Genomic DNA, 19,046 nt, shown 5'->3' with positions numbered 1-19,046 from the left:
GTGAGTATGATTTAAAAAAAAAAAATAAAAAAATTTTCAAGGTAAAGTTTTTTCAAGAGTAGTTGAGGCTGTGTGTTTACTTAACTAAAAAAATATTTGCTCTAACATTATAAAAATAGTTGCATTTGAGTACCTTCATCCATAACTTAACACTGTCTCCATATAATCATAGACAGTTTGATCCAGTTATTCTCATGGAGCCTCTTTGTATGATAGCAAAAATCAGTTGCTGTTGGGGTTTGTTTTTGTCGTTTACATCTCCAGTTAGGGATACTTCTGTGTTTTCTTATTTCTGGCCTTAGAGTCAAACACTGGTTTTATGATTGCAGGCATTCCTTAATAGTCCTCTCTAATCACCTATAATCAGGAAATTCTGCCTCCAATAATTATGTGCTGTGGCAATAACTGTTTAATTTGTTACTACTCTACAAGGTTATAATTTGCTCTAAATATGAGGACTCCTAATGACACACGTGGTTTCTGCTCTCTTCCCCCCTCCCCCAATTAATAAGGGATTCTGTTCAGTGGAATAGGTAGAGGAGGGTGGGAAAGAAATACTGCTTTTTTGAGAGGGAGAATGCTTTTTCCAGGCAGCTCAGCATTTCATAGGTATAGGAGTTAGGAGTTGTCTTGAAGACTGGACAGTGATTGCTATTTAAAATAAAAATAAAATAAGTCACCACGTGAAACAGTAAATACTCTTTTTCTTCAAATCTAAACCTCTTCCAAGGTTTATATTGTAAAGAATAAAATTATTTTTAAGACTGTGTTACTTTTGTAAGCTTCCTTTGGGTTTTGTTTTTGTTTTTTAAATCCAGCAAGGATGCTTCTTAGCAAAGCTGTCATGAGTACCTGTCATTTGCATGTCATGCCACTTGCAGGAGGAATAAGTCTGGAATATAGTTGAGTCTACAAGGCAAAGATCACGAAAACTGGCTTGATCAATTCTGTTAATTCAGTAGAAATATGAACTTTTCCTGTTTCTTATAGACCTGTTTTGGTATTTCCATTCACATCTTTTTATGCATCTCCTATTTCTGTCCTATTGTGATAACCCTTGCTGAGCTAGCACAACTTTATATATTTTTCTTTGCTAGAGAGGAATTGCTGAAAGAAATTTGCCCGCATCTTTATGTTTAAATCTAACAAAAATGTTTGATACATTCCCAGAGGTCTCTCTTGCTCTTCTCCAGTATTCATCTTAAAACTTATATGGTTTTCAGATAAAGCAAAGTAACTGTGTCAAGGACAACATGTCTCCTTCCAAACATGGACAGATAGAAGAAGGTACTGCTGAGGAACTCTCTACGGCATGTTGGTCTTGGTTGCAAGGAGACCTGTCTTGGGACAGTGTGTTACTGCTTCAGAATTACTAATTTTTAGGCCTTCCTAAGTTTATATGTGTATGGGCTTTTCCAGATAACAAGATTACTTTGCAAAGTAAGACTTTTGCCTCTTCTACAAATCATTGCCATAATCCTCTGTCATGTTTTGAAAGTGATAGAAATGGTTTAGATTTTTTTGATAACTCAATTAAAATTGGGGCCGTTTATCACAGGTGAAGGAACTGGACACCATGTAGCTCATTTCTGCATTTGATTATCAGATGAATTTATTCTAGCCTCTTATGTGTCTAGTCTCTGCTGGCAAATCAGTTTTGAAAACTGGCATTATGCTCTGTAGTAACTTGACTCAGCAAGTTTGTGCATTAGTGAATGGAGGCAGAAGAAATTGCTTTTATTTCCAGCTGAAATTATGGTTCCAGAGTTAGCAGCTGAGAAAGCACCACTGCTGTTTGGATTATAGGCATGTGAGCTTTAAGAAAGGATTGACGCGCTAGATGGGAGAGGATGCCCATGATGCTGTATTTGCATTATGAGGCTATAAAATCCTTTCATATGAGGACTGACTCTGACAGTTGTATCATTAAAAACTCAACTCTTCCAGGAGTTATGTAGCTGACTCTCCTGCACCTTCCCTGTGTAGTTGTTTTGGTGTGTGTTCTTATTTGTGATTCAAAGCTCTCCGGTGGAGACTTTTTTTTTCCCACCCATCCACCACCCCAGTTCAGAGTAAATTACTGTCTGGTTGTCCTTCACTGAGGCTCTTAATAAAGTATAGCTATTCCTTCTCTAATTTTGGGGTCTCTTCTACCTGTTCACTCTTGCTCTGTCTTCTCACCCATCTTCTTACGACACGAATCAGACACTGTCAACAGTGGGGAGCTCCTCTTTCTTCAATACCAGCCACATAGGTGGGATTTGTTGTGTCACGTCATGGGGTAAAAGCCTTGTTTTTGCACAGAGGCACAGCGGCGGGTGGGGGAGCCGGAATAACCCGATGGGAGGAATGGCCCCTGCCCTGGCTTCTCCCAGGGCTGTCACAGGAGGGCTGTCAGCCCCATGAGTTGAGGGTGATGCCCGTTGCCATGAGCCAACAGCAACGCTCCCAAGGAGCACTGTTCAGACTGAGGGGGGTTGCTACTTTTAGGGGTATGGGACTTATTATGCGATGCAAGTAAGAGCTTTTTTGGTTTGTATGAAACTTGCCGTGGGATGTTTAAGGGGAGGAACCGAAGGTGGGGAAGGGGAGGGATCACAGTGGTTTGTAGAGGAACAAGTGTGGGGAAGGTAGAGGGATAAGGGGATAGATAACAGGGGGTCAGTTACACATAGACAGGTATACTTGTCTGACCATACCTTGTTTGTGATCGCCATAGTCAGTCCTGTCTTCTCATTAAAATCCTCTTCTAGCTACTTTCCTGTGTGAGGGGAATCTGTTCTGTGTGCACGGGCGTTTAAGTGCCAGCAGCTGGAGTAAGGTGTGCCAGCAGCTGGAGTAAGGTGTGCCAGCAGCTGGAGGGACCAGAGCGAGTGGAAAATCGAGTGACGGCCAGTGTGGGCTGCGGAGGCCTGCGTCTCTGTGGTGCTACCCCCCTGCGCAGCCCCTGCGGAGGGAGTGGGGGTACCAGGTGACAAGCCAACGAGCAGGTGAAGCAGCCTGGGAAGCCAGGGAGGTACCAGAGGGTCTGAGCTGCCCGTTTGTGCATGGGGCAACCCAAGATGAGGGGAGCCGGTGCCAGGCACTGGGTAGAAGGTGGAGAGATCCACGGCACGTGTGTTTGCGAGCCTGTGTAAGGGGGTCTGTGCTGGCAACCAGAGTGGGGTGTAGGTCCTGGGGGCTCTGGTGCCAGCAAGCAAGGAGGCTAAGGCTCCATCCTGGGTGGTCTGGGTATCTAAGGCCAGCGACCGGAGGGGTCCGCATTGCGTGTGTGTGGTTCTGCTGCCAGCAGACCTTTGTCCTGATCAGCCAGGAGGGGAGCAGGAGGTGGCTGTTGTTTGTGTGCCCCTGGTTCTGGAGCAGAGAAGCGAGTGTGGGCTGGGTGGCAGCAGCAGCAGATAGGAGGTAAAACTTGCCAGTCACCTGGGAAGCAGATTCTTCTTTGGCACAAGAGACAAGACAAACCCCTTCTTATTAAACCTGGTCAGTAAGAAATATGGAAATGCCAGATGATAGAGGTTTTGAGATGGAAATTAAAACATGGGTTTCTCTGCTGAAACAGAATGCCAAAACAAGACAATTCTTACTTGTTGTAACTAACTATTTGACAGACTGTGATGTTCTTTTGTGAATTAAAAGCTGAGATGACAATAATTACGTGCTCTTCCTTCTCTCTCCTCTGTTTCCAAACTAATGGACTAATGCCTGGTTGGAAGCGTGTTTCATATTTTCAGTAGAGTTTTTCCTATGCATAGCTAAGGTCATATGAAGACTTAAGGCTTCAATGATTGCTTTTTTTGAACTGTCATTGAACCCTTACTTATATTTCCTCATGGATATTAAAGAAGTTTGAGTTACACTTAGTCCCATCCTTTTAACCAGTGTTAAGCTCCATTTTCAAGTTCTTCTTTTTCAGTAGTGCACTATGTGACATTTGGTACCATAATTTTTTAGTTTATTGGGTACCTTTCCTTTCAGTATCACCTGGTAGTTTCCTGCATCAGCAAATTGCTTGTACTTTTAGGATTTATCTTTGTTTCCATCAAATGCTGCCACAGTGAGTTATTTTAAATTTATTTTCTGCAAGATTACTTTCATACAGAAAATGCTCTCTGCAGCTGTCACATCCTCCTCTTCGTGCATTCTCCTTCCTCTCTTCAGTCGTATGCCTCTGGGGTCTGTAATTTGTCTGCTCTTAGACAAAATTACCTGGATTACTAACTGTTTCTTTCTTTCTAGCACTGGCTATAAAAATGGGGAAGTGGTAGAAAGGAATGAAGTCTTGAATGCGTGGGACTGCTGCACTAGGTCAGGCTATGTATGGTTCTTGGCTCACACTTTTGCAAAATGCCTTGAGTGCTTTTCTTCAGTTACTGACATGAAATAGCACACTTAAGAGGTGGCAGTTGTGTCCAAGTATTTAGTTCTGTTTAATGCAGGTTTAAAGACAGAAGAGCTAGAAGCTACACGTTCAAGTCCATGTGCATCAACTAAAAATCTTTTTTTCTTTAGGGTTTTCTAGAGATGGTAGCAGAACAGTTCTAGCCTCCATAGGCAATGGATTGAACCATGTGTTTTACCTTGCCCAGGCTTATATGGGAGCATCAGAGTTTTAGTTAGAACCACCTTGAAATACACAATATGTGCACTTAGAGCATACTTTACCTTAGCTGCATTTGGTACTGTGCTGAAAGAGAGTGACAGGGCAAAGTCTAGTAAAGTGTAGGCTTCTTGATTTTTGTTTTACAGTGTTCTAATCCTCTCTCTGCTTCAGGTGCAATACCTATTTTATATGTCAGGTTTTGTGTGAATTTCCCTGTGTGGTCATGTTTTCCCCATCTAGATATGTGCGTGGAGTTGGTTTCAGCTGTAGCTGACATTGGGGGACTTAGTCATGCATTATTCATTACTAATTCAGGAATTACATGGATAGACTGGCTGCTTATGCTTTTGGTTGTCTTAAAAGCGTGTTCAGAACTGCAAAGTTAATACATGCTAATGCATGCATAGTGGGTCAATTTTGCAAGTGTCATTGAAGGTAGTATATGATTTGTGAGATGTCTTCATAGTGATATATCCTGATTATGTATAGATTCTGTATATCCTGATGCTTTGTACGTAACACAAAGCATCCTTCCATATGCCGGGTTTCTTTGTTAAGAATCATCTGGAGCATAATGTGGAAAAGACTGGCTAAATACATTATATCTCTATAGGAGTTGCAACTTACCTGCCAAGTTCCTTGGTGTAGCTTCCTAATTTTCTGCGGTATAACATCAGCATTTGCTTTCTGAAATGCTATCAAGACAAGCAGATCATAAATCAGCCATCAGATACATCAGTATGTTTCTGTCTATGTCCTGATCAGCCTGCAATTAGTTCAGAGGATTTTGCTGATGATTCATTTTTCCAAAAATAAAAATGTATTTATAAGTAGTTATTAACATAAAATACATGATCTCTTAAACTTTGTGGTATAAAAATTATTTGTTTGATCTAAGAGGGCTGAGGATCTTTTGCCAGGTAAGTTACCACTGAGGTATACAGCTTACAGGAATCTTCCATGCATAAGGATGTGAGTTCTTTTTAAATGGTTGCTGTGTATAAGGATGACATCATAGCTGTCTTGATGCTCTAAGTACAGATAAATATTTGAAGTCTTAAGTCATTGTCTCCTGTCTTTTCTCCTGTTGAAATTGCTTGCACACGGTACTCTGCCATCCCAGAAGCTCCTGAAGCCAAGAGAACAAGGAAACGATCTTATTTCAAGCATCGAAGAGGGGTACAGTTCCTAGATGTGTCTTCAGACAGCGAAGATGAAGAACCAAGAAACTTCAGTGCTGCAAAAGAAAACAGGGCTCCAAGGAGAGATGCGGTTGTAATGTATGCTTTAAACCAGTTTCTGTAATGTTTGTGCAACCTGATGTGATGTTCTAATTTGAAATACTGACTTGAAAATCAGAGGCTAGGTTCTAGTTTACTGGCTCGTGATTTACCTGCCCATAACTAAACTTTGCTGGATTTCCAGGGAAGAAGAATCCAGATCTTAAGCCATTTTCTCAGAGAAGACACTTAGGAGGGAGGAGTTCTGTGACGTTGAATGATACGTGTGGTGTTCATTATATGTTTGTGCATTTGTCCCTCTGAAATCCTTCTAATGGCACTTGGAAGCTTATCCATAAAATATTTGCTTTATTAGTTTTAAACTGTACTGGAGTTGATGTTGGCTCGTTTCATTTTCTTATGAAACCATAGCGGACAGGAAAGCAAGTAGAGCTTCAGTGTGTAGTATAAGAGTTCCTGAGCTAAAGTAAAGTATTAGTTGCCTGATGTGTTTGTTATGCTTAGTGAAAAGTTGGGGTTTTTTAGTGATTTGGAAATTTATGTTTTTGAATAAGCTGGGAGAAGAAAATAAGTATGCAAGTCACTTGTGTGGGTGCTAAAAAGGCATCATGGAGAGTGCAGGAGAGATAAGATGCAGACAGGCATCTCACACAACCAGTTGGAATGGTTTAAAGAAACCCCTGCTATTTATTACCTGCTAGTTATACGTCTGTGTGACTGAAATATGGTAATTGTCTGTGCCCCTTAAATGTTCTAGTGCTAAGGAAAACAAGATGGCTTAACCTGCCTTTTTGAAAGTCTGGCTGAAATAATCTGTGGAAAACTTTTATGGGAATAGCAACCTTAACAGGCGTAGTCTCTTCTCAAATTTTTCAGTCCTTACACAGAGTATGGAGTTACTGGAGCTTGTCAGCAGAAATGCAATAATGCCTTTCCTGCTGCTATTACCTGAAGTTCTTGAATATTTTTTTAAATGCATCTTCCCTGAAGTTTCAACTTAAGGCAGATGCTTGGTAAGAAAAAAATAAATAAATTTAGTAGTTAGCAGAGCGAACTTCTGTTTCTGTCTATGGTTTAAGTTGTAAATTGTGCAAGGGTACAGAGCTGGCAAGCTGCTTGCATGCACCTAATTGGCTTGTGTGAAGTGCTGTGTGAAGATAGTTACACTGCTTCTGGGATCAACCTGATTGGGAAGCAGTACAAGCAGTTTTGTACCATGTGGAGCCGACACTAATAAGCCATGCAGGATCCAACTTGCGGAGCCACAGCTTGTTATTTCTATACTGTATTCCGATTACTGGGAGAGAGAGAGATGGACAGCAAAGTGGCTCCTGGTGGGATTGATGAACATAAGCTACATCCTCTTGTATTCTTCATTATTCCTGTGGAGCCACCAGTCTCTTATGCACTAGGCATCCCAGTGCCTGACACGTTGGCACAGTGTGTTGGCTCGGGTGCTAATTGATGTACACTGAACACACTAAGCTGTCTCACAAGTGGCATTCTGGTTGAGCTAATAAACAAGTTGAGAGTGTGGCAGAAGTTAGCTTGGATCTGGCCAGGTTTATGAGCTCTGGCTTGTGCTGAATTTAGCCTGGCTTTGCGCAGAATCAGTCAGTCGAGTGTCTGCACTGTGCATTTTAGTGTATGTGTTACCTAGTGTTTGAGGGTTTTGTGAATTTTTTATTTTTTGCAGGGTATCCTAGCCCCCTTGCCCTGAATAAGGGATAAAGCAGAAAGCAGTGCTGCAAGCTTCCCTAGCAGAATTGCTGTTTGGACTCTGTTGGAAAAAAGCAGAACTCTGACACAGTTTGATTTTGTGGGTTGGAGTCGTATTTGTTTAGCGGTTAAATGAGTGTTTTTTCATGCTTGATAAGAATGTGATTATACAGAGAGGACAAGATTATGATGTGTACAACTCTGGCTTTATTGACAAGTATCTAGATGTTAATCCCCAGTAGGAAAGGATAGGGAATTGCAGTTTTGCCATATCCATTTGATTTATTTGCATTTTCAAATGAAGTTTATAAAGAAACTTTTTTCCTTATCAAGGCAAAAAGATCTGAAACATCCTAATAGAATTTTAATATACCCTTTCACTAAGACTTTTTTTAAAGTGGATGCTGGATTCACCTTCTGAAGCTTACAACTAAATGGCTTGGTGGATTGAAGAGGCATTCAGGTTATTTTTTGTTTTGAGGATTTTTTTAATTTTTTTTTTTTTTTACTCTGAGAAGCACAACCAGAGAGTCCACATGGCTGTGTGTGCCTTTTGAACAGGATAGGGAGAAAAGGATTATTTGATGAACATTTGTCTCAAAATAGTATGTATCTTCTACATAAGTGGCATGTTACTACTTTTTTCACAGTTGTATTGCAATCTGTCTGTTGCAACTGCTAAAGAAAGTGAGGAAAAATGGATTTCTTTTTAGTCTTTTACCTGTATCCATGTGAAGAGGCCTGCAGGCAAGCCTTTCTGATGGTGAAGTCTCTATGAAATGGCAAACTCCATACAGTTTGTTTAATGTTCATTCAGGAAAGGAGATTTTTATATGTCTATGGAGGGCAGTAGGATGGGAGACCTGTATTTAAATTCAGTCTTCTCTGTGCAACTGAGTATTGTGAAAAATATATAGGGATTGCTTTTCCTGCAGGTTAGCTCTAATAAATCTTCCAGTAAATTCAGGACTTTGCTTTTTTCAGAAAGGTTCTTCCCGTCTTTAGATGTTTAAGACACTGCATAAGGATTTTTGAATCTTCTTTCTCAGTGAGCTGAGAACTAGGACAGAGTTGATACTGCACCTGGAAAGTTTTTACAAAGAACTTATCATACATCTGTTTATCTGTTGGGCAATTAAATACTAGCAAGACTGTTTGAGACAAAGTTGAGATGGTGTGATGTAATTCAGGTAGCTGAAATGATGAAATGTATTAAGATGGTTGTTCTAAATTGGCAAGTAACCTTTTATAGCACAATATGAGGGTAAGTCATGGTATTTCCCTTATCTGTTACTCCTTTCTTCTTTCCCTTGCGAAGTTGAAATGTGTTTACTGCAAACAGAAGACTCTTCTTAATCTTATATGCTTTATTTTGTCCTGAATAGGAGGTATCACTTTGGGTACAAGTTGATTCACTGTTACTGAATGCATCTAAATGCATTTTGTGCGATCCTGTTGGTTTTGATTTACAGTAATGTTCTGGTAGAGTAAAACATTCATATGCAAAAATAAATTTTAATTCTTTTTCTCCTCCCCCCCCACACTGCAGCTCTGAACAGTCTGATGATGATGAACAGCCTGAAGATGAACTACCCCAGTTGGCATATGTAAATGGTGGGGATCAGCTGCCAGCTGTAAAGAGTGTAGAGGAAGACATAAGAGATGCAAAGCTGCAAACACTGAAGGAACTTTTTCCCCAAAGAACTGACCAAGAATTACTACAAGTAATAATATGCTGTTCTTTTTATTTTGATGACTATTTTGTAGGCAGTACTGCTGAGCCTCTGTCTTTATTAGAGGGTACAGCCTTAATTCTTATTAGCAAAAGGGTATATTAAAGTAATGTATTTTAGGGGAACTGCAGCTGTGTAATGTTTCCATATACACATGCTTACATACACAGAATAGATATACACACACACTCTTTATATATATGAAAATATATTAAAAAACCTTTAGATCAACTTGGCAATAGTGAATTCCAGTATATAGAAAATTTTTCTATTATTTCTTTCTGTTGTGATGTTTAATCTTAGTTATAGCTGTCTTGGTTGATAACTACTGATAACAGCTGTTGTTGGAGTGCAGCTAACTGATTAAATGCAGAATGAGTGAAATCATTGCCATCTTCTTCAGCAGATTAAACATTGCACCCTTGCATTTATAAAATTTAATACTCAAAGCCTTTAGTAGTTCCAGTGAGGCAAAAAGAGAGTAGATTTGAACTTACTGTAATTTATTCTGATTATGCTGACATGTGAACCTGAGTGTTGTGGTTTAACTCTAGCCACACAGCTGCTTGCTCACTCCTCCCTGCTCCCAGTGTGATGGGGACAAGAATCAAAAAGAAATAAAACTCATGGGTTGAGATTAATAACTAAAGTAAAATAGAATGTAATAATAACAATAATAAAATATAATAATTGTAATGAAAAAGAATGTAATAAAAAAGAGAGAGAAATAAAACCCAAGAAAAGACAAGCGATGCACAATGCAGTTGCTCACCACCCACTGACTGATGCCTGAGCAGCAATCTGCCCCTTCCAGCCAACTTCCCCCCAGTTTATATACTGAGCATGATGTTCTGTGGCATGGAATATCCCTTTGGCTAGTTCGGGTCAGCTGTCCTGGCCATGCTCCTTCCCAGCTTCTTGTGCACCTGCTTGCTGGCAGAGCATGGGAAACTGAAAAATCCTTAACTTGGGATAAGCACTGCGTAGCAACAACTAAAATATCAGTGTGTTATCAACCTTATTCTCACACTAAATCCAAAACACACTGTACCAGCTACTAAGAAGAAAATTAACTCTATCCCAGCCAAAACCAGGACACTGAGATACTCTTGGCCATTGTCCAATGTACAGTACAAATCAACAGTAACCTTATGATAACTTATTACAGTAAAATACACTTTTAGCAAGGTTACTTTTCAGTGCTGATATGTAAATAGGTTTCACTAGCTTTAGTGTTCAAAGCTAAATGTGTTTAAATTAATCTGTTAAGTTTCCTGATTGTTGAAATGTCACTAAAGTAATATAGAAATTTTACTGGTGCTCCTTGCTGGGTGTTTTTTTCCCAGTGGATCAAGCTTTATGTTTAGGCTCTCTATAGTAGGAAGAAAGAAGGGGTTGCAAATAGCAGTTTTGGAATTTTTTCCTGGATGTTGTAATGAAATTTACATTGTAGATGTTCAGAATGTATGAAGTTTCAGTTTTTGTCCATGAAGAATGTATTTAAACCAAAGAGTGATAACAGTTCATTGTAGCTTAGAAAGTAGCTAGAAATGACATGTGTGTCTGGCTGCTGTTTTGTGACTGCAGTGGTGTTTTTAACGACTCAGTGGTAGGTTGTGCTGATGGTATTTATTCTCAGAGTGCAAGATAGCTCCTGTATCAGTAGAACTTTGTAGTACATAGAGGGTGTGCAAATTTTTGTCCACAGTTACATAGCCACAACATTTTTTGAAGGAAGATGGAGAATCTGGAACAGTCTGTCCTGACAAACGCTATGCAACTGATGAAGGCTGTTAAGGAAAAATCATGAGCCTTTTGAAAAGGAAATTGTGTGTTCCTATCAAAATTGTAAGATGCTGTTTACAAACATGGACAGATACTTGGGAATTGGGATTCCTCATAACTTCATTTTTTATGTTTTTTTTGTATTTGTAACCTTTAGGCCATTTGCTTCTGTTGCAGTTATCTCACTTGCAGAAAGTATTCTAAAAGTCTCAACATCCAATTAATTTGTAAAAATGATCTATTTTGAGATTGCATATAGATGGAGAAAGAACCTAGGACTGCAGGGAAGTATAGATAAACTTTGAGGCATGTTAGCAGTGTCATGAAATGTGCTTTCCAGAAATCGGCCAGTGTGACGTAACAGTATGCAGACGTTTTATGAGTTAAGAAATCAGTTTTTTGGATCATCTGCTTTTGTGATAGTACCATTGAATAGGTTTTGGAAAAAAGCTTTTAGGTAAACCTGCACAGCATGTTTGTGAAGTAGGAAAAAAGCAGCAATAAATGAGATTATATTAAAAAGGTTTTTGCAGTATGTTTTTTAAAGTGTTTCCAAATACAGCTTATGTGATCAGTCTAGCTAATTTGGTACCTGTTAATTTTGTTCTTGGATTTTATAATACATGTATTTTTGGGGTGTTTTTTAAAGTGTACTTCAATCACCCTGATCTATCATTATCCTCCATTGTTCAACTGGTTTAAATCTCACCACTTAGCAGTTGACTTTTTTTTGCAGTTGATAGAATCAGCACGCACAATGGATGAAGCAATAGCTGCTGGTTTGAAGTTCAATGACGAAGGTATGTTTAACAAGAAAAAAAACAACAACAAAAACTTTAGAAGCTGTAGCTAATTCAGTGAAGTAAACTTGGTTGGGAGGTATTTAAAAAGTGGCAAAGAATAGGCTAAAAGTTATACTATTGTTTGTTTATTGTAATAATACAAACCCGAAATTACATGCTTTGCAAGGGGAAAGATGAATAGAGGATGCGGACCAAAATCCAAAAATAGAACAAAAAAGGGAGTTTGTTCTGTGAAGCTCAGGATTGCTTTACGTGTGGGTCCTTAAGTGATTTCTGTTTTTGCTGGTGCCTTCTTTGCCCAGAAGTTGAGCCAAATAGTAACGAGTTAGCAATAGTAATTCTAAATGTTGTAGGTGGGAAATCAGGTGGTATGAAAAAAATATACCGGAGTATGTAGCCACTCATAACTAGATATTGTTTGTGTCAGGGTCCATCACAATTTTTCTTTTCAGGCTGACTTCAAGACTTGCTTGTAATTCTGAATAAGAACTATTATTCTTAAACCTTAGACAAATCCCCATGGTTCTCTAGTAAAACATCCCCCAAACCATGCCTTTGAGCCCTCAGAGCTTATTTAGGGTTTTTTGTTCTGCATCTGAATTTATATAGTCTCATGCTGTTATCAAAACAAACAAAAAAAACAAACCAAGAAACCCAATACATGATGTCGGAGTGTGTAGAAAGTGGTAAGCATGTAAAATGGTCATCATTCTTGGGCTTTGGGTTTGTTTCTTGACATCACTTAAGTCCAGGGCTAAATCTTTTCTCTTACATTAATCTTTTTGACTGATTTACTGGAGTTGGTGGGCAAAGAGTGGAAGGTTGGTATGAATATTAACATAATTATAAACAGCAGTCTCCATCTGTTTGCAGTTCAGTTGTCCATGGTTTTCCTGAGAGATTGTCATGGTTTGGATATGATGGAAAAAGCTATTTCTGATCACTCTCGATTATTTTAGTTGTTCTAAAAGGTTCATATGTCTTTTCATGCAGTATCCTATGTATTTGGAGGCAATATGTCTAGAAAGCTCATGTGCTGCGGGAGAACAGTTTTGCTCCCTTTCTAAAGTAGAAGATATTTTGCCCATTTGGTTCCCCCTGTTGTTTGTACTGTATTTTCATCTTCTGATTTTTATATGCAGCTTCAAAGATTTCTAACAATTATCAGAAAGCTTTAAAACATAGGGCTAATTTTAATGAAAGGTTGCTTTTGTGTTTTGTTTGTTGTTTCTTTTTTTACCCAACCAGACCAACTTTTTGAGATTATCACTGTGCATGATCAGATTCTATAGATGGGACTTCTTGGATGCTGGCAATAGAAAACTAAAGCTGGCATATTGTTGAGGGACATACTACTTCTGAGTGCTGCTGCTCCTGGAAAATCCCTTCCTGGAAGACTGTGATTACTTTTCAAGGGTTTTGATTAATATTAAACCAATTTAAGCTAATATATGTCCTTAAACTTTGTTGCAGTTCACAGTGTTTGAACTAAACCACTTTGATTTCTGGTATGTAGGCGCTGCCTTTTGGCCATTTTTGTGTTGATCTAAGAATGCTGTTTCACATCCTTTCAATATGAGCCCACAGAAAAATCTTCTTGGCAGCAAAATTCTCACTAATCACAGCTGTTGTATAAAATATTTAGTTAGGAGTAAGCATGCCTGAAAGTGATGGTATAAATCACCTCATTTTGGACACATTTTTAAAAAACGGAGACATTAATGAACATCTGCTTATCTATGTCAATTTATGATATGCTTTACTTGTTGTGAAGTGTTCACTGTGTGAGAGGTCAGGGACAAGATCCAGTTTTGTGAAGCATGGCTTTGCTAAAAAAGCGTGGCTGAGGTCCTCGAATTTTTCTATCCTTTCAAAATGACAAACTCGTAACTATAGTCTGAATTCAGTAGTTGTATATACCTAAACCAAGAAGGACTGTGAATGACTTTATACTTATAAGATTAGATGTGACACTCTGAAAATGTGTGTGAAAAAGATGTGAAGTTATATTAATACCTGCTGCTTGTGATTTGTTTCTGGTGTCGTTTTCCATACATCTTGAAAAACATGAAATCAGTGAGGGTGCTTCTGAGCTGAAGCCTCATGTAAACCTGTCTGATATTCACTGCTTTTTGAATGGGCAGAAATGACTGTTTCTTTTGTAGTGGTGGGGGAAGTCACAGTAATAAGTTGGGGTTTTTTTGTAGTGGTAGCAGCAAATAACAGTGGAAGTAATTACAGACGCCTCTTCAAATTTTGAAACCCTGGAGCTGCTTTTCTCATTGCTTGTTAATGATAAAATTTATAGAGAGGACAAGAATTCCTCGAAGTCCCAGTGGGCCCTGCCTCCGCTCCAAGGATGCTTCCCGTCTAGCAGTAGTAGAGTTTCTTCATCCCCTCAGCTGTATGCTTCCTTTAGCACAAGAAGGGATAATTAAGTGTACCTTGCAAAGTGAATGTCTTCTGCAAATGACAAAAAAAAAAAAAAAAAATCCCAACTTTCTGATGTGGTGGGTTTCAGAAGACCACAGGCTGATTTCTGGAGAGTTCTGTGTTGATAAGTTCCCAAGACCATGGTTATCCAGATCCTTTGCTACAGTCTAATTGCCTCTAAAATGGCTCATGCTCAGGCTTTCTTCAGAGACTATTGAGTGCTCAGCCCATGACTTCAAAGCAGGGAGATCTTTGAAATACTGTTATATGGAGCCTGTGTATTTTTTAGGGCAAAGAGGTTTGCAGGGTCACTGTTCGTATTACAAATTATCCATCCTGAGTGCAGTTTTAATTGAGCTTAAGCAGTAATAGCATGAGGCCCCTATGACTTCGAGAGCTTTACCCAACAGCGGCTCGACAGCCCTTAGCTTTGATATCAAGACAAACACATGTTACTCAGACTTAAGCTAGTAGCATGGCTTTTCCTGGTAATATTGTTTAAACGAGGTTCTTGGGCAGAAAGGTCAAGGTCTGAATGGTAAAGGAGAGCTGTCTCCCCTCCATTGGCACATTCTCTGGATGCTTTGAACTGTGCCTCTTGCATATATTTATACTGATATATATAAAAATACATAGACTTTGAAAAAAATCTTATCAGTGTTTTCTAGTATCTCTTGCCAAATCCTTCATGAAAGGAATTGCTGATGCTTTACTTTTCTGCCTTTGGGATGTTTTAATGATTTATTTTAAAAAAATATTTACATGTCACATCTCTGATGTCAGAGAGAGTGAATGAGTCTAGTAGAAAGTTTATTTGAAAATATTTCAATGCAAAATATCTTTTTGTGCAAAGATACGGCTACTTAATTTTCCACAACTAAAACTATTTTAATCATCTGGACAGTCTTTTGGATTTGAAAGTAAGCGTGCTTTTTGTGTGCGTGTGTCTGTGTGTGCTTGTTTCCTGGTCTCCTTTGGCAGTCTGGGACAGCAGGTTGGCCAGAGGTGCTAGTATCAGACATCAAAGCTCTGCAGGCAGTCATTCTTGGAAAAAAGATATAACTTGCAGTACTATTCCAGATCACGGACTAGAAACTTTTACAATAATTTGGTCTGGTAACAGTTGCCGCTTCAAGCAAAGCGAATGTGCAGAAATAGTGATAATGTGCTCTTTCCTTCATGAGCTATGCACGGTGGCAGTCAGAAAATGTGCCTGATGGCGCAGGTCTTAATGCTAAGTGATAATCTCTTGATAATCACCGGGGCCCAAAAACATTCAGAAAGTTCTGGCTTATATGGACTGTTTGTAAGTAATATGGTTATCGCTGATATTTAGTTATCACTGACTTAATATGCACAGTTTTCTTTCAGACATTTGGAATTAATGTTGAAAACTGTTTGGTGGTAACCTCTCTGGTGTGCACCTGAGCCAGAAATTAGTCATCAGCACTTCCAGATTGGCAGTGATGTACATATTCCAACTCATGATTGGGGTTCAGCCTTGATTAAATGCCAACTTTCCAAAAGCAATGTGCTTGAATAAAGACAGACAGATACATACCTTTCTGCAACTTCGGTGTAAAACACTTGGCAATTATAAATAAAGTAAAAAAAAAAAAAAAAAAAAAAAAAAAAGGCAAAAAGCTGTTTCAGTTATGTATGTGAGGTAATTGCTTGATTAATTGCCAAACTACTAAAGAAAACTCAGACATCAATAAACATATACTTTAAAGCAGCTGCTTTGCTTGAAGTTTCAATGTATCTGTGGACTATAATAGGAAGCTGTTATGGAGACTGGTAAACATCTTGTGCAGCTAATAAGTAGCTACTATAGCGTTGGTTGAATGATCCTACTGTTTTGGGGTGAACTTGATGAAAGTAATTCTTCTTTTCTGCCTCAATTCTTTTTAAAGCTGCCTCTCGTAAAAGGAAACTAAAAGGTTCTCCAACAAATTGCAAAACCAGAAATGAGCAAGTCACAAAAAAGCCAAAAGCTAATTACGTAAGTACTGGTTTTTTCTCTCTGTGCATTGTAAAATAAGTGGAATTAGCTGACTTGGCCAATGACAGTGGTGTCATGAAGTTGGTGTGCTTTATCAGAAAATCCAATCAAATTCAAATCTTGCCATCTGAATGAGGTTTTTCTACTTTCTTCTCCTTGGCAATTCTGAATGGAATTACCTGCTGTGTTCTTTAGCATTTGTGGATTTGTATCCCAATAGCCTGTTCGCTGCTTTTGTGAAGTAAGTAGTTGATGGCAGGTAGCAGTATGTGAGGCTGTGATACTACTCAGTTCTTGTGAACATCAGTGGGAGTTAAAGGCTACAGATCACCTTGCCTCATCAGGTCATTCCTTGTGTTTCCTCAAATAGATGAAGTTTAACATCTGTTGCTACTGTTCTGTGTTACAGATGTAATGTTGTTTATGTATATATTTGTGTTGTGGTTTAACCCCAGCCAGCAACTAAGCACCATGCAGCCACTTACTCCCTGCCCCTGCAGTGGGATGGGGGAGAGAATCAGGAAAAAAAAAAAAAAAAAGGTAAAGCTCATGGGTTGAGATACAAACAGTTTAATAGAACAGAAAGGAAGAAACTAATAATGATGATGATAATAATAATAAAGGGATTGGAATATACAAAACAAGTGATGCACAATGCACTCGCTCACCACTCGCTGACCAATGCCCAGTTAGGTCCCCAGCAGCGATACCCGTAGGCCGACTCCCCCTTTTATATGCTGGGCTTGACATCACACGGTATGGAATACCCCTTTTGCCAGTTTGGGTCAGCTGCCCTGGCTGTGTCCCCTCCCAACTTCTGTGCCCCTCCAGCCTTCTTGCTGGCTGGGCACAAGAAGCTGAAAAATCCTTGACTTAGCCTAAACATTACTTGGCAACAACTGAAAGCATCAGTGTGTAATCAAGATTCTTCTCATACTGAATCCAAGACATAGCACTATACCAGCTACTAGAAAGAAAATTAACTCTATCCCAACTGAAACCAGGAAAATTTGAAACTATGACTTAGGGAAATCTTTAAAGGAATGAATTGGTTACATTTAAAGGAATGATTACTTTGATCTCTGCTAATAAATAGGATCTATGTAATTATCCTGGTACATTCAGGTTGGTATTTGGCAGATCTTATGCACAGTCCTACAGTGTTGTCATGACGTCAGCTCCCAGGCATCCCAGTAGACATCCTTGAAAACCATTTAGGGTAGAGAAAGGGAATTCTATAGTAAATACTGGAGGCTGGATGGAGGATGGTGACTATCTCTGTTGAAATGTAACCAAAAATTGTCCTCAGAAAAACAATGAAGAAAATGCAGAGTTTTCCATGAAAGCAAAAATAATATTACTCGCATAGTCCTCTACTTGCTGGAGGACAGCTGTGAAATTTGTGAGGCAAGATTTGCCAGAGTTTGGGTTTTCTCTCTCATGAAACCCCTGGGTTAGGTTACAAGGGAGACTTTACTGAATTATTACCCAGCCAGACTAGCAAACAATGCTTCGCTGGACCTGTTTTCATGCAGCGGTTTGATTTCTGTGGTTAACAGTTCCATTACAGTTAAAAGGGGAAGAATTGGGAAAAATAAAGCAGAAACATGGGTTTTTAGAATTCGTACTAGAGAATCATAGTGAGAAAACTTGCAGGGTTTTCTCACTCTTCCTTTTTGTCTTGTTCCTAAGAATAGAACATACTTTGCCAGGTATTGTATGTACTGTAGCTGTACTCTTAATAATACCATAGGCTCAGTGAGGAAAGGAACTGTCCTCTGTTACTTGGAGTGCTTCTGGGTGATCTGGTTTGTGCTATTTCAGCAAATGGCATCATTCAGCAAAGTAAATATTGATCAAACCTGTTGGCATCTCTGCTGTAGATAAGTAGATCTGTAACCACTTTGCATTCAAAGCTGTGTGAAGGAAGTTGCATAATTCTTTGTGGTGAATACATAACAGAGCAGCTTGTGGCATGTGGAAGTTTTGGCACTTATTCATAAGAAACCTCCCTTTTTGCAGGCTGATAATAGCTGTTAGTGAAGCTATTGTTGATGAAAACTTTTGCCAGCTTTTGATGTGACTCCATGGTGCTGTGACACAGTATTTGTGGATTTTTTTTTTACCTGTAAATCTTCACATAAACACACCATTTGACATGTTTATGGTGGGTTAAATACTGCATGCTTGGTAATCTAACCTAAGTGACTGACTGTTAACCCTGCCATCTTCTGCCTTAAGTATCATGCAGAATCACTACTAACTTTTTGTTTTAAAGAAATACAAACTAGATAGTTCTAAATTACTTCTATTTTGGTATGTAACTTTGTACTGTGTATGCTTATCAAGTAAAGAATGCCAGTCTTTTATGACTGAAGACATTTTCTATGCTTATGAAAGTTTTGGTCTTATTTTGATCATTGGCTATGTATGAGGAATCGCTTCTGCAACTTGGATTTGTCTTAAGTGCTTTTGTCATTTAGAGTGGGTCTTTAAGGGTAAGCAATATTGATTAGGCTTGATTGTTTTGAATTGTTGGGTTTTTTTTCTGTTTCTATGCTTGTAATTTACATTAAAGCCTATATGTTTCTTCTTTTTTTTAACATAGCTGGATGAGTCAGAACCCCAAAGACAATGGGAGAGGCAGGAGATGCTTGTGAAGAAGCTGCAAAATACATTCCCTGGATTGGATAAGGAGGTGAGCTCATGTCTCCTGATGGTATATCA

At 38.9% G+C, this 19,046-nt stretch overlaps 1 protein-coding gene across 2 annotated transcripts in view; it reads left to right on the top strand.

Moving 5' to 3' along the window:
- SMARCAD1 (SNF2 related chromatin remodeling ATPase with DExD box 1) overlaps positions 1-19,046 on the top strand; it is a 47,695-nt gene that overhangs the window by 4,854 nt on the left and 23,795 nt on the right. For both annotated transcript variants that reach the window (XM_069784477.1, XM_009919276.2), the window contains 5 exons: positions 5,727-5,883; positions 9,113-9,287; positions 11,818-11,881; positions 16,231-16,319; positions 18,928-19,017. In XM_069784477.1, the coding sequence (XP_069640578.1) occupies positions 5,727-5,883; positions 9,113-9,287; positions 11,818-11,881; positions 16,231-16,319; positions 18,928-19,017 (575 nt within the window). The remainder of the gene's footprint in view (positions 1-5,726; positions 5,884-9,112; positions 9,288-11,817; positions 11,882-16,230; positions 16,320-18,927; positions 19,018-19,046) is intronic.

Source organism: Haliaeetus albicilla, chromosome 1 (genome assembly GCF_947461875.1).
Source record: "Haliaeetus albicilla chromosome 1, bHalAlb1.1, whole genome shotgun sequence".
Taxonomy (NCBI): domain Eukaryota; kingdom Metazoa; phylum Chordata; class Aves; order Accipitriformes; family Accipitridae; genus Haliaeetus; species Haliaeetus albicilla.
This window is presented reverse-complemented; position numbering and strand designations above follow the sequence as displayed.